The sequence below is a fragment of the Prionailurus viverrinus genome, chromosome B3 (genome assembly GCF_022837055.1).
Source record: "Prionailurus viverrinus isolate Anna chromosome B3, UM_Priviv_1.0, whole genome shotgun sequence".
NCBI lineage: Eukaryota > Metazoa > Chordata > Mammalia > Carnivora > Felidae > Prionailurus > Prionailurus viverrinus.
The window spans coordinates 90,417,515-90,434,502 of record NC_062566.1 but is presented as its reverse complement, the minus strand read 5'-3'; the positions used below and the strand labels follow the sequence as shown (position 1 = coordinate 90,434,502).

Sequence of the window (16,988 nt, the reverse complement as noted above, 5' to 3'; positions counted from 1 at the left end):
ACTGATGGGAAGTCTTATTGTAAAAATATTACTTTGTCAAAAGTAGCAAGCCTTTATGACCAATTAGCTCCTGGATGTTGATCTCCAGTTAAATCAATAAATAAGCTTGCAGCTGCTTTTGCTATAGCTCTATAGTAGTAGTTCATGAATATATAAATAGAATAATAAAATGGACAACCAGGAAGTAAATCTATCTGTCCATATCAGGATATAATGTGTTTCTCATTATTAAAATAATACGAGGTATATTTATTCTTATGGCAAATGCTGAAGTAATACAAAAATCAGAACATAAAAATGGTACATATAAAATCATTGTTAAGAAAACAAATCCAAAACTAAATAGACTATATCTCTATAATTTTGTCACACCTATATGCTAATTCAATAAATATGCATTACATATATATATATACATATATATGCATATACATGTATATGTATATATATTTTAATTTAGCACCCTAACAAATTTTTTAAGTTTATTTGTTTATTTTGAGAGAGACAGAGACAGTGCAAGTGGGGGAGGGGCAGAGAGAGGAGAGAGAGAGAATCCCAAGGAGGCTCTGGGCTAACAGCACAGAGCCTGACATGGGGCTTGAACTCACAAGCTGTGAGATCATGACCAGAGCTAAAACCAAGAATCAGACACTTAAATGACTGAGCCACCCAGGTGCCCCACGCATTCTATTTTGTAAGCAAGAAAAAACAATGACTTTTTGAGACAATCTTTAGTTCTTGTTAACCTATTATATTTCAAATCTACTAGGCACCACAAACTAGATTTCCATTCTGTTTTATGTTGCAGTGCCCTACTATATATACATGGTTTATTAGGTCAGTGAGGATGAAGAATGGAAATTCCAGAGAGTTTGTGAGACCTACAAAGTTAGAAGGCACAGTCCCCAAGATTTCCCTTATTTCTGACATCAACTCCAAGTTTGGGGCATTCCTGCAACCAACTTCACGTTTGATATTTCACTATAAGTACTCACAGAACTCACTGAAGGCAATTATGTTCATGGTTACGGTTTATTACAGGGAAAATGGTTATTGTTTATTACAGATTAAAATCAGCCAAGGAAAGAAGTATATTGGATAGAGTCAGGGAGAATTACCAAACCATGGAACTTCCACTGTCCTCTCATTACTGAGTTAGGATACATTACTCTTCTAGCATTAATTTGTGACAATAGGTATAGGAATCAACCAGGAGAACTTGTCCAAGCCCCAGTGTTCAGAAGTTTTCTGAGACTCCATTATGTAGCCATGATTGATTGACTATGCATATGCTTAGCGAAGTCTCCAGGTCAACTAATATCACTTACTCAAAGACCTACATCACATTGTTATTCTTTCTGGCATTGTCAGCCCTCAACCTAAATCACACTGCTAGACCATCTACTATCACCAAATTCCCCAGGCAAAGAGAAGACACAAGAGATTACTTCCAAGAAGCTTTGACCAAGACCAAATTCTTTACACAGGGACTAAGGTGATCAATCATATAGTGATTTACTATGTATTCCAAATAATAGGGCATTTTATTTCTGATCTAGTCTTCAATATTCACTGATATAGAGTAAGGCCAAAATATGAATGGGTTAAAATGTTTGACAGGTGAGGCAAAGCTTTTAAAAAAGCCTTCCAAAGCAGTGCTTTATCAATTAGAATACTTAATTCATAATTAAATAACCCCTACAGCTAATTCCTAAGGTTGACTGTTCATTTTATTTACGAAAAAAAATCTGTTCAAGGGATAAAGAGGTTGTCCATTAAACATACGAGATTCGAAATTCATTTAACGTGAAATACAATGGGGTGTTATGATATAAATTATTAATAATACCAACATTTAACTAAATATTTGCTTCATGCATGTCTGTAAATCTAGTAAACCACATAAGCTATGTGCTATTGGCAAGCAACTTGGTCAGTAGGGGAGATAATAACATTGCTTCCAATAATTATGTCTTTTAAATAAATGGACAGGGACTTGAAACTAAAGTACAGGAAGCCCATGTACTCAGTACGTGGGAAGGTAAAACTAACACATGCACCCCAACCTCAGATCAGCGTTCCTAAAATTTTCAGATTGGACTAAGCCCTTTTTTTTTTAAATTTTTTTTTTCAACGTTTATTTATTTTTCGGACAGAGAGAGACAGAGCATGAACGGGGGAGGGGCAGAGAGAGAGGGAGACACAGAATCGGAAACAGGCTCCAGGCTCTGAGCCATCAGCCCAGAGCCTGACGCGGGGCTCGAACTCCTGGACCGCGAGATCGTGACCTGGCTGAAGTCGTAGGCTTAACGGACTGCGCCACCCAGGCGCCCCCGGGCTAAGCCTTTTTAAGACAGAAGGGCTTTTAAATACATATATAGATGGTTTGTATTGATTCATCTTTAGTATAGCATTTTTATTAGTATGTTTTATTATAGCATCTTTATTATTTATTATAAATTATATTTTTTATAAAATTACTTAAATATTTATTATTATAAAATTACACATCAATTACTATATCAAACTGATTAATGGCTTGTAAATTTTGCACAAGTATGAATCCTAACCATGTAAACAAGTAAAAAGTTACTAATTAAAGTCAATCAAATTATAATGCACATATTTATGTGTTATTTCTCCCTGATTTAATCCTCACCCATTTTTTCCAATTTTCTGGAACAATGTAAAAAAATCAGTCATTTGCAGGGAACTCATCCTATGCTACCCACGCATGAAGGTAAGTGTACATACTCAGTTCCTATATCCAAAAACAAACACATACATACATACATACATACATACATACATACACACAATCAGCCAAAAAAAGTAAATGCATTAGATACCTGGGACTAAACATTTAAAATCACCTGACTATATTTGTATTCAGAAAATGTGCATTTGTCAAATATATAAAGGCACCATTGTGAAACAGGTGCATGAGAGACAGGCAGCATGACCACTTATTAGCCATGACAATAGACACAATCAGCTGACTTTGAAGACAAGGCCAGCCATAACCATGACTCTTACATTCACTACTCAAGTCTAGGAAAATATCAAGTTGTTCATCTAGGCTATCAAAAATTTTGAGCTTACAGCTCCCAATGTGAAGTTACTAAGAAACACAGATGAAAATGACTGTTCATCATCAGTGGATGCTTCACACCTCATTGAAAGCCCAAGAGGGAACATGATTTCTGAATCACAATATACTGTCAAATACAAAGTGATGAGACACTACATAATGACTCAGTGATCAACAATGCAGACAGTTTCAGCAGCAGGAGAGGACATCGAGGGTGCATGTCATTATTAGTATATTAGACTCCAGTGCATAGCCCTCTTTGAGAACAAAGTCCAGGATTAGCTCTTTGTGTAATGTATGTATTATGATACTAAAGAAGGAAAGAAAGTGCTGCACTGAACTGATACATAGGACTGTTCTTTTCCAGTCTTTACATGAAGACAGAAGATACTGTAATTTGATTGTCTAACGTTAATTCTAATTACTGCTTTGATAGATATCTAATTAACAAGTACAGGGATATATTGTTTTATTGTGCTTCATTTTATTGTGCTTCACAGTCAGTGCATTTTTTTTTACAAATTAGAGGTCTGTGGCAACTTCGTGTTAAGCAAGTTTATTGGTGTCATTTATCCAAGAGCATTTTTTCACTTTCTGTCTCTGTATCACATTTGGGTAATTTTCACATATTGAAAACTTTTTAATTATTATTATATTTGTTATGGTTATCTTTGATCAGTGATTATAATTCGCTGAAAGCTCAGATTATGGTTAGCAATTTTTAGCAATATTTTTAAATAAGGTTTGTACTTTTTAAGACCAAATGGCATTGCACACTTAATAGTATAGTGGACACATAGTATGCTATAGTATAGTATAGTATAGTATAGTATAGTATAGTATAGTATAGTGTAAACATAACTTTTATATGTACTGGGAAGCTAAAACATTCATTTGACTCACTTTATTACAATATTCACTTTGTGGTAGTGGTCTGGACCTGATCTCCCAATATCTCTGAAGTATGCCAGTATAGTATATTGCAGACCTCTTACATAGAGGTTGTGGGATAAGAAAAAGAAACCATGGAGGAAAGAATTCTTCACAGTCAAAGATGAATCATCAACTCTAAACATATTTACCTGCCTCCTTTCTAAGAGCTGTCTAAAATTCTCTTCCACCCATCCCCAAATTTATTCTTCCAGATTGTGCCTTATTAGCTTTAGCTAAGTTTGTCACTTCTATTTTTCCTGGGTATGCACAGCTAAATGATAGCAGACTGGAGTCAATTAATACTGGCTCATGAGAGCTGATTATGTGCATCTGTCTCCATGTTCACTGATGCTACATTGGTGACTGGAATTAATGGTGGAGCAGGAAGGTAGGGGGATACTCAAACGTTTGGAATTGATGGAGGGGAATGCTTTTAACATTTAAATAGAATATTGTGGCTCATGCATTTTTCACAGGGTCTCCTTTAATATTCAAAAGGCTAGGGAAATGGAGAATCTCAATCCGGCTGCCACCTTCTCTTCCCACCCTCTGATTCCGTCCTGCAACTGTGAGGGGCCCCACATATAAGTGTGGTAGGGTGACCAACATTTCCACTTTGGCTGGGACTAAGGGTTTTGGAGGATATAGAACTTCAATGCTATAATTGGTACAATTCCAGAAAACCATGATTGGTCGGTCACCTTTTGGATGAAGGAAAAAGGATTATGCAAGCAGGCCCTGAAAACAACACAACTTCTGTTGGTCAGAGAGTTCTAGGGTTTTGAAAACCCAAAGCATGACCTAGACAAGTGTGAGTGACTGTGTGATGGCACATGAACTCTGTTTGGCTCTACTCCTTTTACTTCACAGACTCGTTTTTCCCAGAATTATGATAGATTCGAGGCATGTCACAGTAGAAACAGATACAAAGATGTTTATAAAGTAACAGATATTGAAAGTATGTTCAAGCCCTCCTTATTTCTTTTCTTCAGGCTTCCAAAGCCTTCCTTCCTGACCTGTGTCCATTTTTTGTCCTTTCCAGTCTGTGGACCATATTACATATAACACGATTGATAAAACCCGTGTAAAGCTCTTTAATGGTCTTGAGCAAAAGAGGAGAATCCCTAATTTGGTAAAATGAGCCCGGCACGATATACTAGGCACCCCTCACACACACACTACATTCACTTTATGCCACCCACCCCATCACTCATAGTCATACAGGCCTTACTTTTGTTCCTTAAATGGTTCAGATTCTTCCATGCTTCAGAGCCTTTGCACATGCCAAGCCCCATGTGCCACAGTCACTATATCAAGTCTCCTTCCTGATAAAGTTGTCCTTATCCATTCTTCAGTCTAGTTCATGGCCTCATCCCAGGCTGTCAGGGCTCACTCTGCTTTTCCTTTTGGGCGCATTTTGTACTTAGATATGATGATATATCATTTGAGGAGCATCCAAATCCTCTCCTGCACCCATAAACTCAGTGAGGGCAGTATAACCTTTTTGCTGCTTCTTTTCCATATTCAGGCTTAGATAATAAATAGTAACTATTTGAGGAAAATGGGAAGGTAGAAATAAAGGAAGAAAGTAGAGGTAAGCAAGCTTTAACATAATGTGGGAAAGTTCTCTAAATTGGGAGTTTAAAATTTTTTTAAGTTTATTTATTTTGAGAGAGACAGAGCATGAGCTGGTGAGGGGCAGAAGGAAAGAGGGAGAATCCGGAAGAAGGCTCTGTGCAATGACTGCAGTGGTACTAGAACTCATGAAACCGTGAGATCATGATCTGAGCTGAAATCAAGAGGTGGACCCTTAACTAATTGAGCCACCTAAATGCCCCTAAATTGGGAGTTTTAATAGTTCTATCTGATACGGACATTTTGTAAGACCTCAGTCATTTTGAGGATAGGAGTTATTTTGTCACAACGTATTTGATTCCCTTTTAAGGAGAAAGCATTAGCAGATTAGTATATTTACACTGGAAAGACTTTGTTTCATGATGTCCTGGATTTATGAAATAGCACTGAGGAATCATAACAAAACTATGGAAATTTAAATAGAAATTATAGAGTATTTGAAAATTCTCTTCATTTTCCTCCTTCCCACATTTTGATCCTGATCATAATACTTTTATAAAATCCCATACCAGAAGGGAAAAAAGTATTACACTCACCCTCAGTAAGATGTAAAAGATTAATAAAGCATAGTTATTCTTCCATATAGTTTCTAGCAGCTGTAATATTTGAAAATGCAAATTGCCTTAAGTTGAAAATTTCAGTTGGTACTTCAATTTTGTGGATACTATTTTGATAATAAGATCATTCCATATGGCCAAATAAAACTGCCCAAGTTTTGTGTTCCTAAGGCAATTATCAAGCAATATATACAATAGTTACCTATTCAAATGAGAATTACTCGACTTTCATCTCTTTGAACCTTATCAGAGAGTTTATGCCAAGAAACCATTTTACCTAGAGAAGGAAACCACATACCCTTTGAGAAATAACAGTTCATCTTTAAATGCTGGTGGTAAATAAGAGCTGTAAAATCACTTAGACAAACTAGACAACAAATATATTGTATAGCTGGAGACACCTTTCTTATATAAACTCTAGAAAATATGTGTTTTATACCTACGACAAAGCCTAGGGCAAAAGATCTATGCCTAAGATGGGCAGCGGGGAAAGAAAAGGGCCTTTAGGCCCAAGTGGCAAACACAATTCATTTCCAGGTAGCTCACAGGAGAATATACCTAACCCTCTGCTCTGCGCATGGGACAAGTTGTGCCCACAAAGGCATATACTGTTGCTGTATCTATGGTGGGGACGTCCTGAAAGAGCGTCTTCCTGCTGTCAACGCGCCTCTATGGTTCCATGCGGGAAGATGGACTATATTACGAAGGCGCATGCGCAGGCGTGAGAACGTGCACTTCCTTCTCTTCAAGGCTCTCCGAGTTCTTGCTGTTGCCATGGGCCGCAGACCAGCTCGATGTTACCGGTACTGCAAAAACAAGCCGTATCCAAAGTCTCGTTTCTGCCGTGGTGTTCCTGATGCCAAGATCCGCATCTTTGACCTGGGTCGGAAGAAGGCAAAAGTGGATGAGTTCCCACTCTGTGGTCACATGGTGTCTGATGAATATGAGCAGCTCTCCTCTGAAGCCCTGGAGGCCGCTCGAATTTGTGCCAACAAGTATATGGTGAAGAGTTGTGGCAAAGACGGCTTTCATATTCGAGTGCGGCTTCATCCCTTCCATGTCATCCGCATCAACAAGATGTTGTCCTGTGCTGGGGCTGACAGGCTCCAGACAGGTATGCGAGGTGCCTTTGGAAAGCCCCAGGGCACAGTGGCCAGAGTCCATATTGGTCAAGTCATCATGTCCATCCGCACCAAACTTCAGAATAAGGAACACGTGATTGAAGCCTTACGCAGGGCCAAGTTCAAGCTCCCTGGCCGCCAGAAGATCCATATCTCCAAGAAGTGGGGCTTTACCAAGTTTAATGCTAATGAATTTGAAGACAAAGTGGCTAAGAAGCGTCTCATCCAGGATGGTTGTGGAGTCAAATATGTTCCCAATCGTGGCCCTCTGGACAGGTGGCGAGCTCTGCACTCCTGAGGTCTTTGACAGCACTGATTCCTTTGGCCATGCTAGCCTCACATGCTCACCAATAAATTTTATTTGCTGACAAAAAATAAGTATTTTTTAGTATTTTAAATATTTTTAAATGTTTGTCCAATTTTTAGAATATAGACCATGAGAGAAATAGTTTTATATGAAAAGAGAGTTTCAATAGCAAATGATGCTTTTCCTCAAGTATGAATGAAATAATTTGTATGCAATTTACAGAGAAAGTTACTGCAATTCTAATCCAAACACTTTTAATTTGGGAGAATGTAAGGAAATATGTCAAAAGTTTTGTTTGTAGTGACATCATAAGTTATGCTGCTATCCTTACCTGGAATAAAAAAATAGCTAGAAAACATCCAAGAATTGTAGAGAAAAAAATTGTTATTGTTTATGAAAAATAAACAATAGGGATGACAATAATGATATTTATTAGTGATATTTCAACTGCAATCTCTTTGAAACTAAAAAAAGCCTATTCTTAAACTTGTTGTTTATGTTTTCCTTATAAATTTCTGCACATTGATTTTAGAATTTTGTATCACCTCTAATTATCAGCATTTGGACAGTTGGTTGTGACTGCAAAAGGTTTCCTCAGACAAGCCTTACATTATTTCACACTCAGGAGACAACAGTCCAATCTTTTCTTCATTACAGAAAGGTCATAGGTTGACAACAGAGTTCACATTGCTTGTATCGAAGTCCCAGTAGAACCACCAGAAAAGAGAAAATGACACCAAATCAACTATCTGTGCTTTAAAAGGACCCTAGAGAGACTTTACAATCTGTAGGTGCTTGCTCTACATTAGAGTTACATTGATCATACAGGTGGTTTTTGTTGTTTGTTTTATTTTTGAAACTACATAAGCTAAAATTACTGGGCCTGTGTTATATTTTAAAATTCTGGTTCCTTATTTAGTCTTCTGAATCTCAATCTTGCCAACAGTGACCTCACCTTTTGGAAACTAACCACTCGTTTTCAGGGTCAACATACTGAATGAAAGCAACAAAGGGAATACTGAACGGTATTGAGATACGCACTTATTAATGTATTTCCATTTACTTAAAAACTTCCTTTGTCAATCCTAAAATTTTGCATATGGCAATATTTTTTTCAGGGTCCTGCCGTAAGATATGTCCTACTTGTATATTTTAAAGCAAGGTTGCTGTATTAAGCTATAATATTTTCCATATTAAAGTGAGGAAGATAAATAGTAAATAATATGAATATACATACAGTGTTCTTTCACCTAAGAAGCACTTTCCTTGATGAGTTTTACTTGATACTTTAAAATTCCTCAAGGTTTCTAGGAAATAAAGTACTGTGCAGATCTTCTGACTCCTATCCAGTCTCGTTTACTTTTTGCCACACAGTCTTTCAAAACGAAAACTTGTATTGAAATGTGAAACACAACACTACGAAACAGTCCCTTAGTTACCTGTTTTTTTTTTTTAATTTAAGTTTATTTATTTTGAGATAGAGGGAGAGAGAAAAAGCACATGTGTGAAAGTGAGTTGGGGGGAGGGGCAGAAAAAGGAGAATAATTCCAAGGAGGCTCTGCATGTTCTCAGTGCAAAGCCAGATGCGGGGCTTGAACTCAGGAAATGTGAGATCATGACCTCAGCCGAAATCAAGAGTCAGACGCTCAACCAACTGAGCCAGCCAGATGCCCCAGTTATTATGTTAATATAACAATGATGCAGCTTTTAAAATATTTTCCAGCTTCATTATTCACCCTTCTCTTTGACCTCAAACTTCTCAAATGTCTTGACCTTCAAACTTGGAACTCTGTACTTACTAAATACAGGGAGGGAGCTAAGGAAAAGCCAGTAAACATCTTCAGAGTCTGGTAGCTATGATTATTTATGCATATAGATAAGTAGATAAGAAGAAAGTGAAAGATTAAAAATTTTATACTAAAACCTGGTAGGTAGGTGTCATTAAGAGTTATTATTTGATTTCTCCTACAGTTTTCTATGATAAGCTATTATATATATTTTATTTCCTTTAATGTTGATAGAAGAACACTTTCACTTTTTTAAGCAACAATGCTATTATGTCTCTAAGTCATGATTTTATTTTTTCAGTATTTTTCTGTTTTCTGGTCATTGTAGTTATTGACAGATTGATAAGATAGTTGAGGTGAAGGATGATTTGATTATATTTTTTGCAGAGCTCATCATTATTTCTAAATTTCTATTCAAAATGTAAATTTTAATTTGGGAACATATTATGTATTCATATATTCATGCACCACTTCAATGAAACAGAACTATCTGCTTTTTTCAAAAAAAAAATACAAGTACAGTTAACTAAATTCAAGTAAATGTTGCTCTCTAAAACTCTCATTTGGTTAATGGAGTTTCCAGGTTTTATGGAAAATAGTGACTGTATCAGAAGATGATGAAAACTTCAATTGGACCATGCATCATTACCAACTCAGTTTTGAAAATGACCATTATATAATCTACCATTTCTCCCCCTGCTTCAAAATATCCAGTTCTACGAAGCATACATAGCCTGAAGTCCTTAATTTTTATAAAAATAAACACTAACTGTGGCGTGAATTGGATGTCACTAACACTGGCATTTAATTTCCATTTTAGCAGCTTGCCTATCCTGACAAAACTCAAGTAAGGCTTTCTGATTCTTAAAGTGTCACCATGGACCTAAGGATTAAGTTGGGAGATCATTAACCCCCAATCACCTCTTGCTTTATATAAATGACATAGGTTTGGGGTATTTCTTAGAGTAGTGACTTTGGTGTTTTCATAAAAATACCTACTTGTTTTTAATAAGGAATGCAGAAAATAATGAGTAAAGTCAAAGTGAATTAAATTACACCATCAATAATAATTCAAAGTGAAGCCATTGTCATGCTTAACAGTGGATAATAAGGGAAGCTCTGACTGGATTTGAATCTCAGTTTCTCCACATACTTGGGCAAATTACTTAGTATCACCATTACTTAATTTTCTCAACTGTAAAATGAGGTTAAGACACTATAGATTATAAGGTTGTTTTAGGATTGAATTAGATAATTCACTGAGAAAATGAGTAAGATTATGTCTTGCACATATTAAGTATACAAAATTAGTGTCAATTTATAAGTTAATATTCATGTTATCATTACTTCATTTGCTCCTGCATCACTGCTTCTCAGCCTCTGATTTTTGCTGCTTGTAGTGTTATTATTTTTTCATAATTTACAATACCAATACTATTTGGCAACCATTATTCCCTCTAATTGTCTAATCTGAGTTCTTGATTTAATTGGATTCAATATTCTTTTTTTTTTTTTCAACGTTTATTTATTTTTGGGACAGAGAGAGACAGAGCATGAATGGGGGAGGGGCAGAGAGAGAGGGAGACACAGAATCAGAAACAGGCTCCAGGCTCTGAGACATTAGCCCAGAGCCCAACGCGGGGCTCGAACTCACGGACCGCGAGATCGTGACCTGGCTGAAGTCGGACGCTTAGCCGACTGCGCCACCCAGGCGCCCCTGGATTCAATATTCTGATTTTAGTTTTTGTTAATTTTTATCTTTAGTTTTGTAATTTCCACTTTCATATTCTATTTGGGTGTCTATTCTTGGGCTCCTTTTCAAGAATGTAATTGGGCTCTACACATTATCCTTTACTATTTATTACTCACTTATGGAGATTTGCTTTATTTCCTTTTTCTTCCCCACAGATTGTATTTTTTATCTAGCTTACCCACATTTTCCATTCAATATTTCTTTCTTCCTTCTTCCTCTTTCTTCTTTTTCTCATTTTTTTCAAAAGAATGCTTATATGGCTTATCGTGCCATTATTTTCATACTGCTTACGTGTGATAATAGACTGTTCTACCAGACCTCCTATTTAATCTGACAGATTGTTAAGTAAATTTCTCTAGTCACGCTTTCACAAAGTTTTTTACTTCTTTCTTCATTTAGTCTTCTTTTTGGGTGCCGTAGTTTGAAAACTGGATATTGCTACCTACTTTTCCATGGCTTCAGGGTGAGAAGCTAGGGGAAGGAAGGAACTAGAAGGGTTAATTATAGCCAATGATGGATGCTGGACTCTGATTCAACCTCTGAGATCCGATTAAATATTCTGCACCCATGCTGACTCCTTGAAGTCAGGTGTGTAGCCCACCTTTCCCGCTGTGGTGTATTTCTTATACTCGCCCCTGCTGCTGTTCAGTGCTGAACACTGGAAAATGGTGAGCCCAAGTGTGAGCATCTTTGGTGTTGGTTGGGGTTCCACGTGTCAATAGATTTTCATATAATTTTCTCTTGTGTATTACTTATAACCTCAGTACATTTCTCTCCATATTAGGGCATTTGTGAGACATTTTTAAATTTCATGTTTCTTTAGAAATGTTTCTAAGAGTTTTGAGACTTCTAAAGAGGTGAATTTCATTAATGGTCATTAAATAATTCACTATTTCTCTTTACTCCTCAAAATATGAAATTATACATAATTATTTAGCTAGAGTTCTTTAATTTAAAAAATACAGCTCTGGGATATTAGATGAGAATACCATCTCCATTTTATGTCATCTTTTCTCCTAAATTTATGATATGCATATGACATGACCTTTTTATCAGTAGCTTTTGACTGTATTTCTTCTCTCCTGCTCTAAGAAGCTGAAACTACTAGTCTAGGCTACACTAAAGGAATATACAGGAGATTTGAGTAGGATAGGTGACAATTTTAATAATTATAAGTGAGAAGTTATGGATGAGCCTTATCTATCATTAAGGAAATGCGCTACTAAAAAAAAGCAACAGGGTCACAAGGGAGCACAGGAGGTAGTTTTTCTTGGAAAACAAAAATTTTATGTTCACTTCAATGTTTCTCCCATCAAACCAGGAGAAACCATCTTGATGAAAAACTCCACAAACCATTCTAGTAAATGCCTGAATTACTGAAACTTAAAAGACATTGAAATTGCACCAAAATAACAACATAAAGAATCTTCTATACCACTTTCAAAAAACTTCTTTACCACTTAACTGTGATCCATCTACTTTTCTACCCCATATAAGCACCTTAAATATGAACATACTTTAAATTTCCATTACACACACACACACACACACACACACACACACACACACACACACACAAATACACATTCTCCAGTTGGTAGGAATTTGATTTATACATACAATGGACTGCTTCAATTTATAACAGTACTCTGCAATTGCATGCCAATTTTTGAGACAAAACTGGATTATTGATAAAATTGTAATTTTCTCAGTTTCATATGTTTTTAAATATATTATAAAATAATTGAAAGTTATCAAAATAAAATAGTCTAGAAAGTACAAGCCTACTTTATCTCAAAGCAAAGTTGAGATTTTGGAAATCTGATTCTTAACTACAGATAATGACATTTTATCTGGCAAATACCACCAGTACTTACTTACTGACTTAGTGAATTTGAGTTATATGGAGCTCTAACTTCAGAAAATCATTTGAAATTACATAACAGGTTTGAAGAGGCTTTTTCCCTAAGACCCAGTATTACTACTGTTATTATTTTTTATTTTTAATGTTTATTCATTTTTGAGAGAGAGTGGGAGTAGGGGAGAGAGAGAGAGAGAGAGAGAGAGAGAGAGAGAAGGAGACACAGAATCCAATGCAGGCTCTGAGCTGTCAGTGCAGAGCCCCACGCGGGGCTCGAGCTCACAAACCATGAGATCATGACCTGAGCCAAAGTCAGATGCCTAATTGACTGAGCCACCCAGGCGCCCCCAGTATTACAACTTTTAGAAATCTATGTTAGAAAACTATGATGATGCATATGCAAGAGCCTTCATATCACTGTTAAAAATAAGAAAAAGAAGAAAAACCAAAACTAATTTCCATAAAGAGGACAATGAATGTATCTATTGGGGTATATTTACAATGGGAAACACTATAAAGAGTGAAAATAAATAACCTACCACACAGCCAACAACATAGATAAGTCTCAAATAAAATGTTGAGTGAAAACAAGAAAATAAGACTCTAAACAGTGTAATGTCTTTTTTAAAAGCTCAAAACAAATATAACTAGAGGAAATATTGTGTGTATACGAAGAAATATGTGATAAATCTAGTTTTCTAAGGAAATACTAACTCACAGAAATAAAGGCTAGTGTTTGCATGGGTGGAACATCGCACGGCACAGAAGGATTTAGGATGGTCTGTAAAGGATACTCAGATTAGATGAGATTCAGTAATACTAGTGTTGTTCTCATTTACATTTGGGAGTATGAGTTCGAGGATACTTTACTTGCTTCTAACTAATAAAATATGGCAAAAGTGATGGGCTGTCACTCTCAGGACGATGTTACAAAGCAAGTTCTTGCAGCTCATTATCTTCAGTATGTCAGGGCTAATCTAGGAACTTTCCTCTTCCATATATATTTGATAAACAATTTGTCAAATCACCACATTCAACTGCTCTTAAAAAATTCATAATGTGATTTTTATTGAATTTATATTAACTCTACAGAGCAATCTGATGAGAAAAAAACATCTTTACGAAAAGGAGTCTTCCTGTTTATGAAGTAAATCTGTAACTTTATTAAGTCTCCTTTAATGTTTTTCAATACATTTTTAAAATTTTCTCCATTATTGTTCTGTACATCTTTTGTTAGATTTACTTTTAGATGCTTTATTTTTTTGTTGTTGACATTGAAAAGATCATCTTTCTTACATTTTAATTGTGCTCTTTTATTAACTCTAACTTTCTGCTAATTCGCTTGCATATTTCTTACAGACATATCATCTGCTAATATTAATGATTTTGTCTCTTAGTCTCCAATATTTATATTTTAATACGGTTCTTATTCTTTTTGTACTAAAATCCTCAATATAATGTGAATAGAAATGGTAGGAACAAACAATGTTCTTACATTAATCCTGAATTTAAAGGAATTGCCTCTAACATCTCATCTTTAAAGATGATATCCCCAGGGTGCCTGAGTGGCTCAGTCAGTTAAGTGTCTGACTTTGGCTCAGGTCGTGAACTAGTGGCTCATGGGTTCAAGCCTAATGTTGGGCTCTTTGCTGACAGCTCAGAGCCTGGAGCCTGCTTCAGATTCTGTGTCTCTCACTCCCTCTGTCCCTTTCCTGCTCATGTTCTGTCTCTCTCTCTCCTTCAAAAATAAGTAAACATTAAAAAAATTAAAAGATGATATTCCCTCTGTTTTTAAGAGATGCTCTTTATGGAGTAATGGAAGCTTCACCAACGTTCTTTTTGGCAAGAGTTAGTTTCTTCCACTTGTTTTCTTCTTTTTCTCTTTCAAATCTAGAAGTTGAATATATTGAATGGTTTTGCATATCTGGTGACATTCAGTTTTCTACTGTAATAAATAAATATTTATTACACTACTTTTTTGTCATAATTAACCACCTTGCATTCCTGGAATAAACCTAATTCTGTTGTGTAATTTTTTATATGCTGCTGAAGTAAGTTTGTCATTTTACTATTATTATATTGGTTTCAAGTATAGTCTTGCCTCATACATAGAGCTAATATGTATTGTTCTCTCTTTTCTATTTTAGAAGAGACTTATGATACTGAAATAATTTTCCTGGAAGGTTTATTAGAATCCCCTTTTAACCATTTGAGCCTGGTGTTTTTTTTGTTTTGTGTGCATGTGTTGGGAGATGATTTTAACTATTGATTTAGTTTAGTGATTTCAGAAATATTCTGACTTTTTATATTTTTGTGGTGCTACATATTTTGTAGTATTTTTATTTTTAACCATTTGGCTACTCTTCAGAGAACTGAAAATACCGAGTAGCAACATGACATAGACAACAGAGGCACCAGCTCTCTTGTCACAATAGAGCAAAGTAATGCACTATTTGACAGAAAAGACCACAGAAGTAAATCACTGGAAGAAAAAATATCTAAGGAAATACAAGTTGAAAAATTTCCATTTACCAATAACCAAAGGAAAGTGGTACTCAATGTGATATAACAATCCCCAAAATACCTTTCTATTGAGTCCCGTTTCTGAGCATGGAATCATAACACAGATGGGGTGGTCTACCATAGACTGCCCAGGCTGATCCTGGGCCACTCTCACTGACTTTAGAATGAGAAATGTTCTAGGGGCGCCTGGGTGGCGCAGTCGGTTAAGCGTCCGACTTCAGCCAGGTCACGATCTCGCGGTCCGGGAGTTCGAGCCCCGCGTCAGGCTCTGGGCTGATGGCTCAGAGCCTGGAGCCTGTTTCCCATTCTGTGTCTCCCTCTCTCTCTGCCCCTCCCCCGTTCATGCTCTGTCTCTCTCTGTCCCAAAAATAAATAAACGTTGAAAAAAAAAAAAAGAATGAGAAATGTTCTCATCATTATGGAGCAAAGATGAAATGCGGAGCCTGCTGTTTGGCCGCTGTGACATATGGATGCCACAAATCCACCATGAAAAGCACTCATGGTCCATCCTATACTGAATCTCCATGGAATGCAGGATGCCAGAAAGAATCATCAGAGAAGAGGCAGCCTCCTTCTTCCCAACATTGGGACTCATTTCTCACCACCAGCTTACAGCCTCCTGGAGTTTTCAGATCTAAAGGGACATCAGATACAGATGTCAGTGGGTCCCTTGTCTTCTGTTATCACAGTCTCAGGGCTCTGTCTATATACCACTTTTAAACTTCCTCTGTGTTATATAATCTTGGTTGCTGTAACCTTTTACTTCTACATTTTTGATTGTAGAGATTCTGCTCTTTTGTCAAAGCTGGAAAATTCTCATCTATTATTTCTGCAGACATTGCTGTTCTAATTTCACTATTCTCTTTTTCTGGAACTCAGATTAAACATATGTTAGATCTTGTATCCCCCATATCTCTTAATCTTTCTTTCATGTTTCTGTATCTTTGTTTCTTTGCATGGTATTTGAATAATTTCTGCATATCTATTTTCCTGTTCATTATTGTTTCTTTTGCTGACTTCAGTCTGTTGTTGAACCCACCCATGGAGATTTTAATTTCTGCAATTGCATTTTTTATTTTCAGAAGCTATATTTAGTTTCTTCTTAAAAGAACATTGCTCTTTTTCTTTACATTGTTCTTTTTCTTTATTTCATATTTATTTCTTCATGATTATTATGTATTATTACTTTATATTTTAAAATTAATAATTTCATAAAACAAAAATCATAGGTGGATCTAAATTTATTATTTGTGGTTTTGTTTTCATTCATTCCTATTTCATAGTGGCTTGTTTTCATTTTTTCTTTTAACAATTCTTTTTATTGTTGGATTATATTTTGCTTAAATTATTCTGTGGTATACTAAAGCATATGTTGGTTATTTTTTCTACCAGAGAAGATTTATGGTAGATTTTGCCTATT

General features: G+C 35.9%; 1 protein-coding gene across 1 annotated transcript; it reads left to right on the top strand.

The window, feature by feature from the left end:
- The first annotated feature begins 6,927 nt into the window (after positions 1 to 6,927).
- Positions 6,928 to 7,699, top strand: RPL10L (ribosomal protein L10 like). Its single transcript, XM_047863727.1, has one exon. It carries the CDS (start codon positions 6,928 to 6,930, stop codon positions 7,633 to 7,635), a length of 708 nt encoding a protein of 235 aa, XP_047719683.1. The 3' UTR covers positions 7,636 to 7,699.
- Positions 7,700 to 16,988: the final 9,289 nt, after the last annotated feature.

Coding starts and splice junctions, on each gene's coding strand:
- RPL10L (XM_047863727.1), top strand. CDS start 6,928: ATGCGCAGGCGTGAGAACGTGCACTTCCTTCTCTTCAAGGCTCTCCGA.